At 35.6% G+C, this 22,752-nt stretch overlaps 1 protein-coding gene across 1 annotated transcript; it reads left to right on the plus strand.

Moving 5' to 3' along the window:
* The first annotated feature begins 1,071 nt into the window (after nt 1-1,071).
* Nucleotides 1,072-19,016, plus strand: LOC119779312 (amyloid beta A4 precursor protein-binding family B member 1-interacting protein-like). The gene is made up of 13 exons (XM_038278911.1): nt 1,072-1,136; nt 5,972-6,031; nt 7,888-7,969; nt 11,838-12,040; nt 13,387-13,458; nt 13,536-13,695; nt 13,777-13,898; nt 13,983-14,051; nt 14,153-14,296; nt 16,494-16,604; nt 18,459-18,557; nt 18,648-18,732; nt 18,916-19,016. Exons 2-13 carry the CDS (start codon nt 5,972-5,974, stop codon nt 19,014-19,016), a joined length of 1,308 nt encoding a protein of 435 aa, XP_038134839.1. The 5' UTR covers nt 1,072-1,136.
* The last annotated feature ends 3,736 nt before the right edge of the window (nt 19,017-22,752 follow it).

Here is a 22,752-nt window from a genome sequence, read left to right on the forward strand (position 1 = left end):
TTTTGCGACCGAGGGCCACTGGAAGCACAAAGTTGAATGGGAAGTACGTCCTTTATAAACTATGTCAGAAGGGTGTGACTTCAAAGGGGAGTCATTTCGGTTAAATCACTGACCTTTAAACTGTACAAACTTATTCTGAGTCGTTATAATTTGTTTTCTAAGTAGGACATGCAGTGAAGACACTTATGGTCTTGAATGGATTTATGAATGGCTGCCAGAAACCCCTTTATACAGGACACCGACTCTATGACTAAACCATACGTCACCCCTGGTTGAATAGTTGGGGAATGGGGAATGTATTGTAGAAGGATTCTGTTTTCAATATTGTCTTTTACTGTTCTGTTCATTGAGTTACATTCCAAGGATAGATCAAAACATTCGACCAGATGGGAAAGGAATCTAGATATGTCTACTCTAGAGGCAGCCAGCAGTTTAATCCTGTCAAAACCACTTCATATTAGAGAAACAGTAAATGTATATATGTTCATATTTTTGAGTAGGTTTTATTTTTAACTTTTTGTTTAAGTGCTTTAGTAATACTGTTTATAATCTGAAAAAAGGAAATTAATTAATAAATTGAAATAAGCACAAGAAATGCAGGAAATAGACTTCATTGTTTTAAACAATCTATTTCACAGCATCCCTTTATTACATTCATTCTAACACGTGACTTGGAAACCGTTTCTCCTCGTCCCTCTTGAAAATGGGAAATACCAGACAACATACCAGCCGCTTCAGGCAGATGTGTGTTCAACTTCATAAGTTAGAAAAATTTTTAAACTTGTCCTTGTCTAGCATCTGTGCAGTAACTGTGAGTTTAAATTAGCTTTGAGTGTGAGAAATAAGCCACGGAGTCTAACTCTGCACATAGAGAATGTTGTTTCTAAATGTGGCTTCTCTCTCTCAGACATGCAGAATTGCGTCAATCTATCTGTGGCACTGCAAGCATGCAATATGTTTAGAAAAAAAAATAAATAAAAAAAACAACTCACAGTTTTACCAGAGGACTTAGATCTACTTCCTGTTTTCTCAGGAAGTTAAGTGAATATCTACAAAAAGTCATGTGGTTAGAGGACACCTAGTGTGGGCTGTTCATCAGTCACACTTAGTGGTGATCATTTGTGTGAAAGGCAGAGGTAAGAAGGCATTATTTTGTAATTAGCTGTGATGAGCATTAATGTGTGTAACTATGCAATACATTTAGAAGATCAAAATATATTTGTTTGTTTGTAAGTTTAATTGTGCAGTATTACAGCGATGCTTTTGTGTAGTGTAGAACTGCAACATCTCCTTTCTTCATGCCTGACCATGAAATGTTTTACCACATTTTTACCATAAATGGAGTCTTCCATCTTTTGATGTTATTATCTGATGTGATGTTCCTCGACCCTTCCTTACAGGTCTAGATGAATACTAAACCTCTAGATCAATATGCAAAAGCTTTTGCAGTGCATTTAAATTTCCATGCTAAGGGGAAAATTCAAATCAGAATTCACATACTGTCAGATCCTGTAAGAGTTAAATACTTGAATAGCCACGTCAGCCTTGTTTAAGTCAAACACATGTTCTTTCACAGGAGTCAACTCATGGATGTGCAACTAATAAATATAGAAATAACAAACACCAAGAGGCTCCCAGGCCACAAGAAGGGATCTAATATGACACTTTATTGTCAGCACTTTGCTGCAATTGTGTTCTTTCATCTTGATAAATGGTTCTCTTACCCCGGATTTGGCCCGAGCTGGATTGTTTGCTTCCCTGATGATCTTTTGGCAGTTTCATGCTTTAGTTTTATGGGAGGCCTCGGTGGGAGGCCGCACTAACACTCGCACAAGCCTGATGAGACAGTGGGGTTAAAACCCACTTGTGGGCTTGTCATGCGTCATACTCAAAAACTTCATATAACTCAAAAGTATTTATTACTGAATGCAGCTCATTAGCTAAAAAGCAGAAGAAGACAGGAACTAAAACTATTTTCCACATCAGAGGCTGAAGTTTGAATAGTATTTTTTCGCTTTCATGTGAAAGTAGGACTGATTTGTACCTGTTCCGCTTCACCTTCTTAGTAACTGATAGGTAGTCTATTTAGCTTACTGTAAGCATGAGGAGAACAGGCAGAACAGCACAATGTGTTCTGGCTCAGTTTCTAAATATTTACAGCGGATTGTTTGCATCTGTATGAAGATGATGAGTGGTTACTCTAGAGAGACAAATCATTGATTCATATATATACTGCAAACACTACAGGTTTAACTTAATTAGTAGTGTGTAAGGCTTAAATTATATGCATATAAGAAGTTTGGTAAAGTTAAATAAGCCTCACAGGGAAATGTCCCCAAATGACAAAAATTAAAGCAGGGAATAAATAATTCTAAGCAAAATTTTGGGCTATTTTCAAAAAATAAAAGAACAGTTTATCTTAACATTTCTGCTACTTTTCAAGAAAGTAAAAAAAAAAAGAAACAAAAAATATTCCACTGGACTTTTGAAGTTTCCAAGCAACTTTGGATAGAAAAAATAATAATAGCGGAAAGTTTTCACAGGAAGAAAATCTGCTTTTTAATTAGTTGGCAACTGTTTACTGAGACTTTAAATAAATTATGATCACAGAATTACTGAGCAGCCTCCTGGTAGACATTAAGTATTAGAGTCATATATCAAAAGTTTCCACACAGTGAAGCCTGTAACCTGAAACTGTTTGCGTTTAGGTTTGTATAGGCAGCCTTTCTCACTATTATCCTACAGTCATGTGAAAAAATTAGATTTTTTATACATATTTCTTCAAAATTTTAATAAAGGAATTTTCTGGTATGGAAAAATAAATTATGACACCTTCACAATTAATTTCCCTTCAAATGCCACATGTACACACACAGGCATCTTGCATTCAGTGAACATGATGGTAAGAATAAATATCCATAATTTTTAAGGTGGCATGCTTAGACCTTAGATACTTACGTTTGTGTTCTCCTGACTGTTGAATTGAGCTGGAACATCCTGTTGCATTGAAAGAATGCTATTTAATGATGTGATGATGAATAAGAAAGACAATTTGAACAACTTTTGGAAAGGTCTCAAAGTTTTCAAATCAACCATTAAATAGTCTTTAAGTGGAAGACACATGAAACCAGTCCCAGCATACCCAGATGCAGCACTCTAAGTAACTTTCCACTAAAAGCAAATCAGAGATGTTAAAAATCTCTTATAAGCCTCAAATGTCATTACAGGACCTGTATAAGGATCTTCCTGTTTAAGTAAAAAATTTGAGTAGATACATACACATCGGCAAGTTGCTCACTTACTTGCTCTATTAAATGAAAATTGTACTTATTTTAAGAAAAATTGACATACTTAGATTTAAACTGCATGCCTGCACAAGCAAAGACAGGTTTCAAAGTTTTGTTGTGATCCAAGGTGTTCCAGCAGGGAGGCCATTGTTTTGGAAGAAAAACACAAAAATAATTCATTCAAACTCCAGGACATCTGGAATAATGCATCTACGTATGAATTATTTAGATAAAAGAATAAAGGACATATGTGGCATAAACCAAACACAGCATTCCAGGAAAATTAAATTTTTTACAAACTTTGACATGTGAGGGTAAGAATGTCATGGTTTTGAAATTCTTTTTTGCAGCGTGGACAGCTCACTATCATAGCATCTATTTTAAATTCCACCATGAAATATAGGGTCCTTAAGAAAATGTGAAGCCTCTGAAAGAAGAACAAAAGCTGAAGCAAAACTGGGCCTATTAACGTATCAATGACTCACAACATTCCTGTAAATCCAACCTGGGCCAGCTGAGAATTATGAAATTTAGGGATAGCTAATTTCTTGATACTATGTTATATATAACTTGACATTTACTTTTATTTTATTTTTTGCTTAATGAGTGAAAAAAAATGTTTATTTAGTTGTTTCAATGCAAATAAATCACTGTTATTCAGATATAAAATAATTTCGATATGTAATTTTTTTTTATCAAAGTTGTTAAATACAAAATGAAAAACATAGAACAAAAATAAACATTAATTATTATGAGAAAGTGACTACATTAAGGCTGAACAGTTTTGCCAAAAATCTAAATTTCAATTATTTTCAACAAATATTGTAATTGTTATTTTATTTCTAACCACAAGCATGTAGACGTTTCACTCCAGGGTTTCAGATTTTCATGACCTTGAAAGCTTTCATGTGCAGAGTCGATTGTTGCAGGACATTACTGTAAGCTTTGTTTGGAAAAGTGCTATTTCTACCTGCATGCATGCATGGATCTGCGTGCTAGCTGGAAGTTTCTCTTTCCTTTTGTGTTGCAGCAAACCCGCTTTAAACATATTACTGCAACCTAAAATGCTGGGGTGAGTCTTGTTAATGTAACGTGGCCAAAATTAAGTGCCTCTGCGATTTGAAAATTGCATTTGTAACAAGCGGAATATCTCACATATTTTTGATGTTGGTAAAAGGCCTAGTCAACAAGTAAAGTATGAAAGTCAGACAAGAGATTTGTACTTCTTCAGTCATGTAAAAACCATTACCATTTCCCCTCTTTATATCTTCTGCTTGGAGTATGTGGCAGTCCTCCTCTGTCTCTTTAACCTTTTGTGGGTCAAAGCTTCTCTGTAGAATGCCTTCCTCGATTTAACAACAGCAGAAATCCTATTCTCCACCTAATTTTTGAAGTTCATCCACATGAAAGCTAAGTTGGTAACTCGATGCCTCCATATGGAAACCTCCAGCTGCTGAGCTGTCCATCTCTACAGTATGTTGCCTTTTAGCACGAACAACAAATGCGGTGGAAGCATAAGAGAATGCATTTGGACAAGGTGTCAGGATTTAAAGGAGGTGTGATGCTGAATATACGGAGGAGGTCACCAAGTGCACTTGGGGTGAAGCATGCTGGCCGGCGATTAAAGGCAGCTTGTGTTTGTCACAGCCAGAGAAGCATGGAAATCATTTTAAGCATATCATCTCTGTTTTGTATGCTTACTATGCATCTATGCATAGTAAGCATACAAATGATACTATGCATCATCAGCTCTGGAGCTGCAGAGTGATGCTTGAGCTACTGACTATTCTTTTTGTCAAGAGAGTAATTTAGTGTGAACTTTACTTACTGTAAATGTTCTTTTTTTCACTTGTAAGTGAAAAGGACGATATTATTTTAGTCTTTGTAACCAACCTGATTAATAAAAGCAGTTACTGAAAGCACATCAATTTTACTGTTAGAAAATCAACTATGGAAGGATAAAGTGCATGAAACCTTTTTTTAAACTGAACTGAAAATGGCAGAAAAATTTTCAGTTCCTAATGCTTTGTCTGGTTGTTTTTTTTTTTTGTTTTTTTTTGTTATGTAATACATTATCCTTTGGTATTACTAACATTAACAAAAATACAGTTTCTTTTAAAGTATTTACATTTCTTAGACCTAGATCGATGAATTTATTGTGAATTTATATGACAGATGATCGCTAAATAGGGTATCTTAAAGAAGAGGAGCATGAAAACCTTTTCAAGCTTCGATGAACATTTTTACTCACTTTTCAGCCCTTGCTTGACATGACGAAATCAAAACCAGAACACACAGAAACCAAGAATTTAGGGATGCAAGGCCTGGACAAGACCAAGGCTCAAATGGAGTGAAAGTATGTCCACAGCAAGATCAAAACAGTATAGGATCATTTTCCAAACTTCTACTCTAATCTTGACACTAAATTACACAGCACCTGAAATATATCTAAAAATACAGAGATTTTTTTGATACAGTTTGCATTCAGGTGATTTATAATAAAAGAGATTTGATTTATCAAAATTCATTTTCTATTTTTTTTTTTAGATGCCCTAGTGCAGGATTGTATTTTACAAACATATACTAATACAACATAGTTAAGTTTCAGGTTGTATTTTGACAAAGTACAACCCCAAAGTTTCAGTTTGATACATGTATGCTAATAAATGTTCTGCTGTTGATAGATGGACGACATCGAGGCTATGTTTAGTGACCTGCTGGGAGAGATGGATCATCTCTCTCAGGTAAGTCATTTTTATTTTTTTCTTTTAGACAGAAAACGTATATACATGCTGAGTTGTGGATGTTTATTAGTTGCATGCAAATCAGTCTGCATGTTTGCATTCTGTTCAATAGCAATAGCATTCTGATTAATATTAATGCACCTGTCAAGGCCTCCTTAAAGTCTTTGCACATCTTGCTTTTTATAATCTGACCACAAGCATGCAGTATGTAGTGGCATACACAATGCTTTAAAAATCCTCATCTGATTAAAAAAATATTGCTGTGTTGATACACATTTGCACATACAGCCTAAATATAACAGCTAAACCTTTTTTTGTTTTCTGATTTACTCACAAAAAATGCCAGTAAATCACTTACTATTGGCCATGTTTATATGGAAAATATTGGATTACACTGAGAGATCTTATATCATGTGGATTGGACAGCTGTTTGTAGATTCTCAAATGCCATGAGGAAGACCTCCAGCCGTTCACCAACAAACCCCAACTTCAGGCCTGGCTCCAGGGTGGGGCCCTAGCTCCAGCGTACCAACGTCAATCTTTTTGTCTTCATGGGGACTTTTGAACTGCTCTCTGTCTGACCCGTCACCCAGAACCTGTTTGTCTTGGGAGACCCTACCAGGAGCATTTAGGCACCTGAAAGGATAGCCTCTGGGATCATCTGGGCACTGAAACCCCTCCACCACGTTAAGGTGGCATTTCAAGGAGGGATGTTGGATTAACATTATTGTTAATCCAAATATGAGTTAAATGGAGTCAAACCTGTGTATTTTTTTAAAACGGAAACACCACCCACAACACCCCTTTCCCCCACATCTTCCAACATAGTGAGATGATATCACTAAAAGGAATTAGCCAAGATTAGTGTTGTAGTCAAGACCATACCGACTGAGACAAAGGAAAACTGAGACAAGGACAAGACCAAGTCACTTAGAATAAGTCATTTTTTCTTAAAATTGGTCAATTTTGTCTCGAATTGAGAAGGTAAGTGAGACACTTTGCCATGGAACAAGACATTTTACATTTAAAATAAGAACAAACTATTGCATTGTCTCATTCCAAGTGCATGTTATTTAATTATCTTATTTTAAGAGTAAAAATACTCATTCAATTGGCAAAACATCCTATTAACAGATTAAAATTAAGGGTAAATTGACTTTTTTAAAGACATTTCCAGATCGTTTTTTCAGTGCTTGATCTTGATTGGTGTGGTCTTGACTGCAACGCTAGCCAAGATATCAGAAAAAGTTTTGTGGACATCCAAAAGTCTACTTCCTTTTTGGGTACAGTCACCAAATCCAGGGGTTGTTAGAGATATCCAATGCAAATACAAACTGCATAAGGATGTCCAACTTTTATAAAGTTCAAGACCCAGATGGGTTACGTCTCACAGAGATACCCACAAGACACTGACCTTAACATTTAGAAACACATCATGTGGTCTAATGAACTTTAGATATGAGTGTGTGACCAAAATATATACATCTGTTATAAAAAGAAAAAAATTTGCAAGAATAGCATGGGTGGCTGCATGATTTTTAATGTTTTAGAAGTGTTCTGCTGCAGGGCATCTAAAACAAGAGGTGTTTAATTTAACAAAAAAATAACAGTATAGTAAAAAGTTTTTAGATAACAAAGATCAGAAGTCAAGTGTAAGCTGCAAAGTAGTTTCTATTTTTTTTTTTATAATACAAAGATGATGTCCCAAAGACGCTCGGTCTGTTTTAGATTGACTAAATGTATATATGCTTGTGTCTTTAATGGGGCCAAAATAATCCATTGTGATGCTATCAGAAAAAAAAAGCTGAAGAAATAATTTTAAATGTAACTATATGACCTTTTACATCACTCTTCAGAGTCTAGAACAAGCAACAGCTTCGTCAGAAGTGGATGGGACACAAGAGAGCTCCTTCTCCATTGGCTTTAACAACCTGAATGGCAAGTTCTCATTCTTCCTCACATATCTAATTTAAGATAGGTGCAAAATAAATCAGCTAAGAGTAGCTAACATTCAATAAAAGCAATATAGAGGGTGTAATGGAAGAAATTAGTTGGTTAAATATTCAGCATATCCACTTCATTATTTCTCATCAGTGCTTTATGATTGGTCATGTGGAAATAGCCCACAATGCACAATAATTTACACAAAAATCTCTTCAGTGTATGATCAGGAAAAGAGAACATTATTTACAAATAACTGTACAAAGTGAAATAATTAAATGTTCATCAAATCTTCGAATGGAGGATTATAAATTATGACAAATCAAAGAGACAGATAATATGGTACCAAAAATATCAAGAAAAACTTCTTAGAAGATTAAACTGGAACTTTAAGGTAAAGGGAAAGTAAAGGGAAAGTGTCGGATCAAATTGTACATCATCGTTTGAGCCAAAATGGACTTAACGGGAGATGATCAAGGAGGACACCAATGATGAAAAGAAATCCACACCGGAATTTCCCCAAACTAAACTAAAATAGTCAGCATCAGGCAATAAGAGTAGCAAACTGGGTATGCTAGAGAACTCTCGCCTATGGTTCAAATAATTTGGCACTGATGGCTGGTACCAAATAGTTTAAATAGAAGCTTGAACAGGTGGATCTGATGAAAAGTAATGAAAACTGGGCGGAGCTAGGCAGGTCGATGGAATGAACCAATAATCCAGTCGTCAGTGCCAATTTACCTCACTGTGGGTGAGCAACTCCTGTTCCTATCTTTACAACCATAGTTTCGTCTGAAATATCTCGAAGTTCACAAGTGAGTGTTTTTTACTAGCCAGTGCTAGTAAGTGGATAAAGCTAACATTGCTCCTGTCTAAAGGGAGCCACCTCTACCCCGGACCTCGCTGAGCTCTCTTAATGGCTTCTTAGAAATATTTCAGAACAAACTAGTAATAAAGATCCTGAATTTGCTGACCCAGTTTATGTAATATAAATGGAAGCATTAAACTGTTAGGTCTGCAATATTGAGCAAAGCGAATAAACCTAGCATCATACCAAGATACAAAGAAGTTGATTTAACTTGCTTGTTAAAGTAACCAATAAGACATCAGGATCTGTTAAAGATCCACTTTAGTCAAGTCCAATTAGAATGGGTCAAGTTCTGTTTTGTTCTACTTACATTACAGTGTCCATATAATCTGTAAAACTCCCTGCATATTTATAATAAAGCAATTTATATGCATGTAACAAGCGGAATACTATGGCAATAACCGTACTGCTCCACTTGTGAAAGGTAAATCTGTTGGGTTCTTTTTGGCATCAAGACAATTATTCTTATTGCCACATTGCCAGACAGGACACTTAAAAAAAAAAAAAAAAAAAAATGGGTCAAGTTCGCAAATTACATAATTTCACAATACATTTATAGATACTGAAACAGTTCTGTGTTTTATTAAAAGCAAAATAGTTCACAGTTAAATATTATATCTGCTGATGCAATTCTTCAGAAGCAGAAACACTCTAGATTGAAGAGTTATGGTGATGTGAAAAGTTGCGGTTTATAAAATCTTTGATTTAGGTCTGATGAATTTAAAGGCATGTATGCTTGAATTTAATTTTTATCCTTTTATAAAGAATTTATTTTCTATGCAAATTTGTGTAGTTTTTATATGAATATATTAAATTAAATTATATAGAATCCATTTATTATAATAAACTGCAAAGACATGCATTAACTTAAGGTATACGCTACATGAATAAAAAAGTACATTTGCAGCGTTTTTTAATAGGTAGAGTGTGATGAGTAGATTTAATTCTAGTACTGCTAAACAGAAGAAGTTAAATAAAAAAAGATTTAGTCATATCATAAGCATAAGCGCTAGACAAAGCTAAACTAATTTCCTCTTAGTTATCTCCTTTTACAACCACCCCTTGTCGCTTGGATCAAAATGGACTCTGGGGTTAAAAATATTGCTCAAGAACATGAATGCACTGGGCATGAGCACTGCAAACTACACAATGAGAGGTTCAGCTCCAGTATATCAAATTTAAATAGCAGACAGATTTCTCTGTTGCACCACATCAGAGCTTGTTCAGTAATGGCAGCAGATGAGTCTAACTTTAAGAAAACATCTAGAAAATGATTTCTAAGACAGAAATATGTAGGGGGCGATACAATTTCATATCAAAGAATTTCAGTAGATGTGATATGCGTACCTGGTCAGTATCCTACTTTCATTCCAGGGTTTACCACCTAACCCAACCTTGGAAAAATTGAAGACAAAGATAAACAGAAAAATACATGGAAATAAAGAAAGGAACATTTATGTTCATTGCACAGAAACAGTCTGAATTGAATCACAAAGTTACAGGCTTATTATAAGATAGTACAGTAAGTTGTCCCTCGGTAACAGATACCTCAGATACTTTGGCCAGTTTAAATCTAATAACATAAAACCTTTTTCTATGTTATCACAAAAAACATTTTCCAAGGAGGGGAAAAAATATCAATCTTAATGGAAAGGTGAGAGGTAAATCTATGCTGTCTTGCGATTTCCTGAAACACAAACTAAATTAGTGAAAACAATTTTTATATATATTCTGAGATGCATGCACTATTTTTTCACAGAAAAAGATACTACGTGTTTTTTTTTGTTTTTTTTTTTTTGTTTATTGATAGACATTGGCATAACAGTTTATTAAAACCGTAAGAAAATAGCAAAAAGAAAGAAGACCTCTAAACTTTCCACAGTTTACCCATAAACCGCATTTATCATGACAGATGTCAACTCACAGAATGCATGCACTGGAAAAAAATCAAAATCTAGATAAGTATTTTTTTCTTAAAATAAGTGCATTTGTTATTGGATTGAGGAGGTAAAAGAGACATCTTGCCAATGGAACAAGACAATTTACACTTAAAATAAGAAAACACAGTTGCATTGTCTTATATCAAGTGCATATTATCTAGTTATCTTATTTTAAGAGTAAAAATACTAATTCCCTTGGCAAACCATCTCATTTACCTGCTCAAATTAAGGGTAAATACACTTAATTTAGTAATTTTTTTACTTACTTCTAGATCGTTTTTCCAGTGTGTATGATTTGCCAGAAAATACTAGCACTGCATTCAAGGACAGAGTTCAGATGATGACCAACCGTCCTTTGAAAAAAGGAATCGGCCCATATTTAGAAATTAAATTTTGTGTTTAAAGAAAACTTTAATTCAGGTTTGAGTAAAATATTCAGAAACTAATCTCACACACGGAAGAAAAGGCAAACAATTTTACAAATCAGTAGAGTGGCAGATAATGCCTTGCTGAGAAATGTTCCTTGTTTAATTTTATGAGTTGACATTGGCAACCCTAATCATCAAATATTAGTTAGTGTTTCCGAAGAACATTGTTTTATTTACAATAGTATTTAATCCATCTTTCTCTCCCAACAACTAACCAATAAAGTGGTTTAGAGATTAAATATTGCCAATCATGCTAACTGCTAATTTGAAATCAATAACAGTAGCAGATGAAGATTTTGTCAGAGTAGCTAATCTTACTTTATTAAACTTTCTGCTTTAGGAGTGTTAAATGAGAACAGTGCATTTCCTGTAAGAATGTAAACAATATTAATAAAACCATTTTGAGCTTAGTGCTGCAGATTAGAAGCATTTTCAGCTCCTGTCAAGTTTTCCAGCTTAGCACAATGTTTTTCATTACCTTTGTGTAAAATTGCTTTGATGTAAGAATGTATAAACCTTAACTGCAGCAGGAAAGCCTCCCTTTAACAATCTGTGTATGACTTCAAGAATCTGTGGTTTTTACAACTCTTCATCTCTAACTCTGTATCTTGATGTTACGCCATCCACAGAGTCTCTTAATGAGCTGGAGGACAATGAGCTGGATGCTCTGGTTGCTGATCTGGAGTCAAAGTCAGTTCAGATGCAATCTTCCACTGTTGAAGATACCTGCAACCCTACAGAAAATCAAACCTCACCTGCCGTGTATCAGGAGGCGGAGCCTGTAGTGACATTTCCTGTGGTTACCACACAGTCGTCAAAAGTGATAAAGATGGTAAGAATCAAAATATTCCCAAATACATTGTATATGAAAAACAATGTATAGCTATGGAATCCTTTTTTCATTTGAATTCCTTTTAATTTTCTTTGATAGTCCTATAGAGCATTTATTAGTTTTAATTATATCCAAACACATAGGCTTTCATTCATTTGGTATAATATTGTATTTTATTTATTTTTTTGTCTAGAATTGTTTTTTAGATGTTAATTAAAAGTTTTAGGTACGATTGATACACAAGAAAAACAAACAAAAAGCCCTAAAGTGAGAATATTTACGGTAAGTTACTAATGCTGTGTTTTATTATCTGAGCAATTTATCTGGCTACCTCCCCCATATGCACGAACATTCTATACCTGTATTCCTGCGTAATATATACCTGCTTACCTGTATACCCATGCTTTTGTATAACTGTTGCAATAACATTATTTTCATAGATATAAATACAGTCTTCCTAACCAGCATCAACAGCACTTTCTTCAGAAAGCTCTGTCACAGTGGTGCTCTAGCTGTACAACTGTCACTTTTGTCATGAGACAAATTTAAATTCCTCTTTGACATCAAGGAAGCACCTGACTTTCATAATATCTCACTAATATCTCAATCTTAAAACACCTTTACAGTAAAATATGTGTTTCCATTTTTTTTAGTTCAGTGTAAACATGCAAACCATGTCATAGTTTCAACTATTCTCTTAATTTCAAATGCACAAATAAATTATGATGAATATTTTCCAGATACTGCTACAGCTACAGAAACATCCTAACTAAAAAAGCAAAAATAAATTCACAATTAATTGTCCTCTGAGATGGTTGCAAGTACGAGATTCGATCCCCACAGCCTGCACACTGGGTCCCTGAGCAAGACCCTTAACCCCACACTGCTGCTCCCCGTGCGACACACGATGGCAGCCAACTGCTCCCCAAGGGGATGGGTTATATGCAGAGATAAACTTCTCCAATGTGAGATCAATAAAGTTCAATTATTATTGTTAAACTGGTTTAGCAGATCAAAAAAGCTCACTCTGCACTGTGTATGACATAAAATAAAAATAAAATGACAGGTGTGATGCTAGATCTGTCCGCAAATGATACATTGATGAAATGAAATTAAACATACCTAAAAAAAGACTTTAAAAAGTGTAATGGAGGTGGAGAGTGGTTCTACAAAGCATTACCTAAAGAGGGCTAAAAGCAGAGTGTGACACCTAAAATATCCTTATGTGTTGTGTATCAAATTTATATCACTTCAAAAAAAATTTGTTTTAACATAAGTTACATTAAAATTTGAGGTATTACTTTTTCCACTTTTGATCTGAAATCCAGGATACCTTTGTTTTCCAGAATGAACCCCAGACAAAGGCGGACAAAATTAAAGTAGCTTTGGAGAAGCTGAAAGAAGCTAAAGTGAGAAAGGTAAACTCAGCCGATACAGTATCTTGCTTCCAATGTGCCACACAGTTTTAATAAACACAGCACGTTACCCCTAACAGTTGATCATAAAGGTGCTGATGGATGACAACAGCTCTAGGACTCTAATGGTAGACGAGAGGCAGACCGTCAGAGACGTTTTGGATAAGCTGTTTGAGAAGACACACTGCGAGAACAGCATCGACTGGAGCTTGTGTGAGACCAACCCTGAGCTGCAGACTGGTGCGACAACTAGTGCATGCTAAATATTCCAGTAACAGTGAGCAGGAACCTATTATAAAGTGAATTTTTTTATTGTTTCAGAAAGATATTTTGAGGACCATGAGTGTCTTGTGGAACCACTGTCTGCTTGGAGTCGGCACAGTGAAAACAAACTCTATTTCTTATCAATCCCTCAGAAGTACATGATGTTCACTGAGCCGCAGGTAAAGTGAATCGTTCTGTTCGTGCAAAAATGCTGAAAATGTGACTCATTTAAGTTGCAAAATCTTTCTTTTTTAAATGTGCAGATTTTTTACATGTGGAAGAAAAAGAAATCGAGTGGCATGAATAGCCAAGCCAAAGAGCTTCTTATCAAGGTTGGTTAAAGTAACAACAAATTATTTTTCTCTTTTTTGCTTATTTTAATAATAATTACATCAAAACCCTGTTGTATTATCTTTTTTTATTATTAAAAAAGGAGAATTTTGGAGGTCCTACTGTTATCGTTCCTACTCTTGAGGGCATGTTATACTTAAAAGAAGATGGGAAGAAGGTTTGGAAACCTCGCTACTTCATGCTCAGGGCCTCTGGGATCTATTATGTTCCTAAAGGAAAAACAAAGGTAAAACACATCAGGGAAATGTCACCAGTCATGCCTTATAAATAATACATCCTCCTTTATTATAGGGTTTTATGTATAAATTACTTAGCGGAATATTTTTTTAATCTAACCTTAAGAAAACACAAACACTTCACAGTGTAGATATTTATGACACAGAGAGGAAGCCACAGTGGAGTGCTATTAGTGGAAAAGCTACTCTAAATATAATGCTGCACTGCTTCTATGGGATTTAAGTAGGGAAGTGGGAGCCAGATGCTGTAAATTAAAAGCAGTGGAATACCTAATCATCAGCAGATGGGACCACCTCAACAAACGCATGGGCCGGGGAGTTCGAGCGTACAGATAATGTCAACGCAAAGACATCAGCAATGACCTTGAAGAAGCTGTTTCAAACTGTTTGAATTCCATTATTCTGCTCTAAGAATAAGACATTTGAGGGGCGAAAAATGTACTGGACATTCTCAGACTGCAGGAAAAAGTTCACTCTCTCCAAAAATAATAAACATCTCATTTGAACCTACAGCAAGTTGTTGAAATAACCTTTGCAAAAAAAAGTAAAGATGTTCAGCCAAACTGCGTCAGACTGGCGACCTGTCCAGGGTGTACCCAGGATTTCGCCCATAGATTGCCGTAGGTAGGTCTCAGCCCCACTGCGACCCTGATGGATTGATGGATGGAGGGTTGGCCATTATGCACAGTACTATGTTTTTGTAGAAACCATACGTCGGTACACCTGAAAAAGTTTAGATTCGTGACTTAAGGCCATCCATCCTACAGCTTTCAGATAGTTTGGCAAAAAAACTGGATAGGGTTACTTTGAAAATGACCCTAAACATGATGGCAAATCTGCAACAAGATGGTCTAAAATAAAAAAGGGTCAACCTCTTGTAATGAGTTGGTAAAAATCCAGATCTCAAACTGACTGAAATACTATAGAAGCACCTTTACAGAAAATTGACCTTTTAGCAGGACATACTTAAAAAATTTTAAAGAAATTAATCATAATTCTTAAAAAAGGTTTAGCAACAGCACCGTGGGACACTGATGAAGCCGTATAGAAAACCCTAATGGGTAGTTTTGTTTCTCTTGATGGTTCTATATATATATATATATATATATATAGCCTTTCTTCTCAGTTTAACTTCTCTTAAGCTGACATACAGTATACATGCAGTAAATAGACAGACTGATTAAACCAGGTTAATCAGTGTGTTCAATAATGAAATACGGGAAACAAAGGACCTGGCTGAACTTATAAGTAAAAGATACGGTTTTGTTTTAACCCCAGGCATCTTTAAAATATACCACATGAAGTGTATAATACATTCTTCAAAAAATTGCTGTGACACATTTTAAAGAGCAAGGTCAGAAGAAGCCAATCAAAATATTTTCTTCCCTCTTTTTTAGGAAGTAAGACTTCCACTTAGCACCAGTAACCCTATATTTGTTAGTGACGGTATATGTCAACACCACGCTGCTCTGCTGAGAGAGAAGTAGGCAGAAAAGTTTAAAAAGAGACAAAAGCAGAAATATGCATGGTAACCAAAGCTTGATCTTATCTTTCTTTTAACATGTAGAAACATGTGACTATGCAAAATGCAGTAAGGCAAACAGTCTTAGGTTCTAAAGCTTACTAGAAAAAAAAACATGAAACTTCTGTATTTTTTTACTCACCTCTAGACAGCTCTTGTTTTTTTAAATTGCTTGAAAATGTATGTACACCTGGAAATTACTGATTGATTTAAGTTGTAGACTGCTAACTGTGAAAATAAAAGATTTTTGGCTAAAGTAAAAGCTGTTTACATTTTTTTTATTTACAGTAAATAAAATATACATTAAATATTAGACATAATTTTACATAGATTCAATCTATATTTAAAAATAAACTCTACTTTAAATAAACTGAATTGATTTATTTTTGCTAGAGATACAGCTGCAAGTATAGTTTGCAGATTCAAAGTTTGAACAACAAAGGCTACATTACTTAAATGTGTCGGAAAGCGAAAGCTATCACCGTCTGGAAAAACGTCATAATGAAGCTAGTTAAGAAACTGAAGCTACTGACTCCAAAACACCACAAAATCAGTTTAAAATGGCTCTTCTCACCATAAAAAGGAAGTTCTTGTAAGAACCTAAGGATTCTCCTGATTAGATTAAACTGATCCAAACATTTTTGTCCCTCTGTGTCTTTTTCAAGTCTTCCACTGATCTCGCCTGTTTTGTTCGCTTTGAAAAAGTCAACATCTACACCACTAACAGCTACAAACAGAAATACAGAGCACCCACAGACTACTGTTTCCTGTTAAAGGTAAGATCCATTCCAGGCTTTAAAATGCAGTTTATCTTTATTATCTTTAATGCTTTCTTTATTTTCCACAAGTCTAAACTTCTTGTGAGGAACAGCTTATTGTAGCGGCTGGATTTCCAGTGACAGCAGCTGTCCTATCAGTTGTTAAAGATAATAAATGCAGGTTATTTTTCTTAACCAGCTTTCATCCAATAGGTTTTTGACCGCACTCTATGGATATTATAGCAGGACAGATGGATTATATTCTGAGTCGCTGGAGTTTAAAAACTCCTCTCAGGCTTGTTGAAAGTGCTCTTATAAAACATGCAAATGGAAAGAGGAAATTGGTGAGCAAAACAAGGAACAGAGGCCAGTAATGGGGTGTCCTAAACCAGAGTGAGAACCGAGCGACTTCCATGGTCCCAGCTGAACCGAGGGAACATTAAGAACTGGTTAAAATGTGTGGAGACTCAAATAACAGTCTGACTAAACTGCAGGTTTCAGGGGTACAAATACTTTGTTTAGAAGAACAAATACAACACAGATTAACACTCTGGGTATGTCTACACTGCCCTCTGCTGATACATTTAGGTACAAGCCATTTAATATTTATAATTGATTATTGAACTTTATTGATCTCACATTGGAGCCAGAGTGCAGGATGTGGGGATCAAACCGGGTACTTGCAAACCTTCTCAGGGCACAAGTGCACTAATTTAACCACAAGGCCATCACCTCCCAAAGAGTGATGTCAGAAGTGGGATTAAAAAGGAAAAAGAAACTATTTCCTTGTGCTCCGCATACAAAATATAATATTTATTATGTATGTAGCTCTAAATAAAAGATTTCAATGCTGTCAGCATGTTCATTTCTGACTGACCCAGTTTGAAAAATGAGGGGCCTCTACCAAAACCATTTGGGCCTTTAATCAAATGCATGCACATTTGTTTATACGTCTTGTAGAAATCTGTCAAAAGCCTTGAAATAAATCCAGTTTTTATAGCGGCATAATCCAACAAAGACAAATTGGTAAAAATCCAGCCTTTCATTTGAAAACATTTATTCAAATCATCCCAGAATCCTGAGCCGTCACACGTTCTCTCTCCTTAGAGTTCCAACTAATTTTCTTGGTGAAGCGTCTCTGTGCTGGGTTGGCTGCATGTTTGGGTCATTGTTACAATGAAAGGCTTTGCGATGATTCGTTCTCAATTTGCTCACAGATTCAATAAGATTTGATCCTATAGCTGCATTATTTTTCCTGAAGCAATGTATTCAAACAAGCTTCCCTGAATGTTTGATATAGAAACAGACCCACAGCATCACATATCCTCCATCTTGAAGTTGGCATGAGGTGCTTTTCTGTTTTATGGTAAACCTAACTGAAATATTTGCTTCTGAAAAGTCCATGCTTAGTCTCGTCTCAGCAAAGTTTAGGTCCAGCAGAGTTTAGCAATATCCATGTGATTACTGCAGCGTTAGTCCAGATTTATTTATCCTTTTTTTTTCGTGGTATGTCTATGTAGACATGGTCTAATTGTTGCTCTGGTAACCCCCAGATTTAACCTTTTAAATGTTTTTACTGTGAGCTCCGATATATCCACCTCCCTTTACACCTTGCTCTCTTTGCATAGTGACAGGAAAATAATGGTTTCTCTTCTAGTTTACCCAATAAAATATAATGAAATAAAAACTTTTAGTTTGGAAACATAAATCCAGGCAGTTACCACTGCACCACGGCTGATTTTGTAAAAAAAAAAAAAAAAAAAAAGAATTATTTGAGGTTTGCAACCCAACTGCATACATACACAGATTAAAGGTCGGAGTTTCTGAATTTCTGCTTCTGCTATAAAATCTCTGTTTTTTGTTTTTTCTCAGCATCCCTGCATCCAGAAAGAGTCTCCTTACATCAAATTCCTGTGCTGTGAAGACAAACACACACTCCTGCTTTGGGTCAACTCTATCAGAATAGCAAAGGTCAGATTCCACATCTGAGGGTTATGCTGTTGCGCTGCTCTAATGTTCATTATATTTACCTTAAACATGTGTCTCTGTGTGTCTGTTCAGTATGGTGCAGCACTGTACAACAACTATAAAGCTGCAATGAAGAGGACATCGGTTTTGCAAATTCCCCAGTATGCACCAAGCAAAGGTGGGAATGCACCTTTAGTGTTTCATTAATAGACTTTAAATGGCTTATGATAACTAGTTCTATTCAAGCACTGATTCAATCCAATTTACACCTCTTTAGACATGTCAACTGTAGAGCAGCTACCACCTGGAGGGAACTACCTGCTTAGTAAATATCTGAATGTGTGTTTCTTTTTCTCTGTAGACAAATCCAACAGTCAAACCTCCCTGGAAAGCCCATATCCAGGCCAGTTAGCCATAACCGCTGAAGAAGTTCCCTCTGAATCACCACCAGACTTCGTTTAACTTCCTCCATCTGGACAATAGCAGCAATAAGAAGAACAAGAACTTCCTTCTCTGAAGGAGTGCTAATATTAAAATTAATTAAGGCCACATTTAGCAGCAGCTGTTGATTGCCAGAATACCTGTTCTGGTATTGCACAGATTTACCTTCGCCACGGAGGTTATGTTTTCATCCCCGTTGGTTTGTCTGTTTTCAAAATTGTTAAAACAGTTATGGATGGATGAGTTTTGCTAAAATTGTTTGAGAAGCTGGATATTGTGACTGGAAACAAATTATTTAATTATGGTGATGATCGGATCAGCATCTAGATCCAGGAATTATTTTAAATATTCTGTGAATACAGGTTTTAACTTAAGGTGGAAGTCACAAATGAGCTATAATAGTGTTGCACCGATGCCATTTTCTGGCCCCGATACCGATACCTGGCTGTGCAGTATTGGCCGACATCGATACCATACCGATACCATCTGTTTGAAATTGATGTGTGTGTGTGTATGTATGAATGCATACTATTTGGATGTAAAATAATTGCCATCATGGCTTTTTGTAAAGCTGCTGCCTACCTTTGGGAAGCTGGCAAAAGACTAATACAAAGTTAATCCAGCAGAACTTTTTATTGCCTACCTAGAATGGGTGAAAATAGTTGAATAAACTTTTGGCTCTCAAAATGGTATCGGTGCCCTATTTGCTGGTACTCACCGATACCACCATTTTAGTGCTGGATCGGGGCCCCGATAACGATACTGGTATCGGCTTTATCATATAAAATTAGGCTTTATCATTGTTGTACAGGATAAAACAAAATGTTGTTTGTTGGCATCTCTTGTAGCAGCATCAATGTCAGTTAGTTACTGTTTAATAAATGATCTGTGCTAATATTAGAGCAAAAGAAAAACAGTGTAGTCCTCTATTTATTGGACTGTGCTCTGACATTCGTTAGGATGTAAGGCTAATTTTTCCAACATACTGTGTTGTAAGGATTCACTGCTCCTTATGGGGCTTCACATATTTTAACATGAGAGGAATCCAAAGATTTTTTAGAAGTTAGGGGCGTCCCAAATACATCTTTAACCCTGTAATGCCAAATGTATCATATTTGATACATACGGTTTCTGAAATGTTTTGCGTCTGACACCCTTTGCATAATTTAATGGTAAAAACTTTGCTCAAAATCCTATTGTACACAATCAGATATACCTGATAACAGAGGGCAGAAGACTACACAAAAAATAATCTTGACTTATCGCATAGTAATAAATTATTGATATCAAAAATTTATTTGTTTTTTCTTTTTACATATTTTGTTAAAAGGCCAAATAAGGACTTCAAACCAAAAAAAAAGTAATTTTCTGTTTTATTTTATTCTTGGATCGGGCTTTAAAGGGTTAATATTTCCAAAACAGATATTGACCTGATTTCTGCATAAATCATACACTCTTTATTTACTCATTTTATAGATTGGAAAGTTAAAAAGAGTATTTATAAAGTAATATTACTCAACTCAGAACAAAAATCACTGCTCTCCAAGGGGATGGGTCAAATGCAGAGTGATCTTCCCCATTGTGGGACAATAAAGGGGTTTACACAACTGATCAATTTATTATTAACCAATAGGTTAAAACAGAACCAGCGTTTCTATCGCCTGGCTATAGATTTTAGATGCAGGTTTTTTTTTGGACCAAATTCTTATTTACAATATCAAAAATAACATCCCTGTTAAAAGTGTCTCGAAATGCACAGCAATTTCAAAATGACTTTGTACAAAATTTTAAGGGTGTTAAGTGTAACTAATGTCTGTGATACTAGTAATTCTGTTAGAAATTACTTTACCTTAACCAAGGCATTTTCTCAACTGAGTTTGAGTGCTTATTTTATTTTGTTCCTGACATAAATAATTGAAGCTTTTTCGATCCAAGGAACCCAAAGAAATAGCCTGCATAGTATAAAAAATAAGTTATTATTATAACAAAAATGTACCATCTCAAAAAAGTCTGTTTTGACACTTGTTTCATTGGACTGTTTATTACAAAAAGACTGTACATACATTTCAATGAACACATCCTATGTACAAATTGAGGGGGGGACAAACATCAGATTCTATTCCCATCAACATTTAAGTTAAAACTTTTTTTTATTTCTCATTTATTCCACATTTGACCGTATGAAAACACCTTGGAGAAGGGTGCTATGTCTTGTAACGCACCGGTGCTGGAGCGAGTAAACGTTTTTCTGTCGCCGACTCGTGATTTCCGAATGAGAACAAAAGCGTATAAATAAAGCCTTCGCGTAAAAAACTGTGAGCAGGAGCTTCTCTGCTCTTTCTCACACATGAAACATAAAAACAAGCTGAATGCAAAGCTAAAAAATGCATCACGTAGAAAAGGTTGTAAATGTAAAAAATGACCTCATGATGTAAAATACAATCAAGACAGAGACTTAGAAGACAATTATCGTCTATAAATGAGATACTGTCATGCAGAGAGGCGGACTGAATACTGCTTATATCATGAAAACATTCCCCTTTAAAGTAAAAGTCTTTTAAGATAAAAAGCCAACACATGGATTGGCTCCAGCTTTAAAGATATGGAGTTTTACTTCCACCAACAATCATTTTATAGGGCTGGGGGAAGATATTTCCTTTTAGAGAGAAAACTATCAAAACCCTTCATATGTAAAACCTTAAAGGGACACTTCTGATGTTGTTGGAGAGGGGTTCATCAAAGTTATCAGCAGCAGTTCCTTCACCGGTTGTAAAAATGTCAAAGTGCAGCCAGTTTGTAGTAAAGTGAAGAAAATTGGAGCCAAGCTCCCCCTTCATTTTCATTGTCTGTGATCCACAGTTTATCATTGGGCTTGTTTCTGTTCTCTCAATCCGTTTAACTAAAAGAATCCAAATTCAGGAGCATCAAGCCTTCAGATAAAGGGAAGCTCTATCAGTAATAGCAAAGCAGAATGGTACCGACATGGCGCGGCTGATGTTTGATGCCATGTGGAAAAACCTACAGAGGAAACATATTTCAGCTTCTTCTCCTGACTGGATGTGGCGGTCGGAATATTAACAGAAAACAGAAGAGTTGAGGCCTGAATTGATCGGTCTATCTACCTCACTGGGAGATCTTCACTCCTGAACAAAACCTTAAGATACTCCAACTCTTCTACTTCAGGAAAGGGCTACCGGTAGCCACAATTAATCCAGGGGGCGACTCTTTGTGTTAACCTCTAAAGGAGGATTGTACCTGTATCAAACTGTAACAGCTAGGGATGTCCCGACATCTGATTTTTTCCAATCTAGTACAAGTACTGATACTTTAGTACTTGTCATTAGAGTATGGATACAAGTGCTAAATAAAAGCTTTGTCAAATTAAAAAGTTTTGATCTTATTTTAGTAAAGTGTTAAGCTGCCACAGTCAGACTTTTACCTTAGAATCAGTACAGCTTAGCTGCATTAGAGGCTTTTTTCCAAGAGGGAAAACTAGCTGCAGCTAGGCTACACCTAACTGTTTTAATACTTTGATCTTTGTCAGATATAAAAGTGGTATCGGCTAAGAGTATCGGGTCGTTTTTGCAGATACAAGTCCTTGATGCTGGTATCGGACCCGGTATCGGTGCATCCAAAGTCATAGCGCCTCTAAAATCGGGCATTTTAAATAGCAGGATGAAAAAGATTGTGACATAAAAAACAAAACTACTTTACCAATGAGCAGTTTTTTAGAACCCTGTGTTTAGCAGTAACCCTG

This window comes from Cyprinodon tularosa, unplaced genomic scaffold (genome assembly GCF_016077235.1).
Source record: "Cyprinodon tularosa strain WSP-4 unplaced genomic scaffold, ASM1607723v1 ctg145, whole genome shotgun sequence".
Taxonomy (NCBI): Eukaryota; Metazoa; Chordata; class Actinopteri; order Cyprinodontiformes; family Cyprinodontidae; genus Cyprinodon; species Cyprinodon tularosa.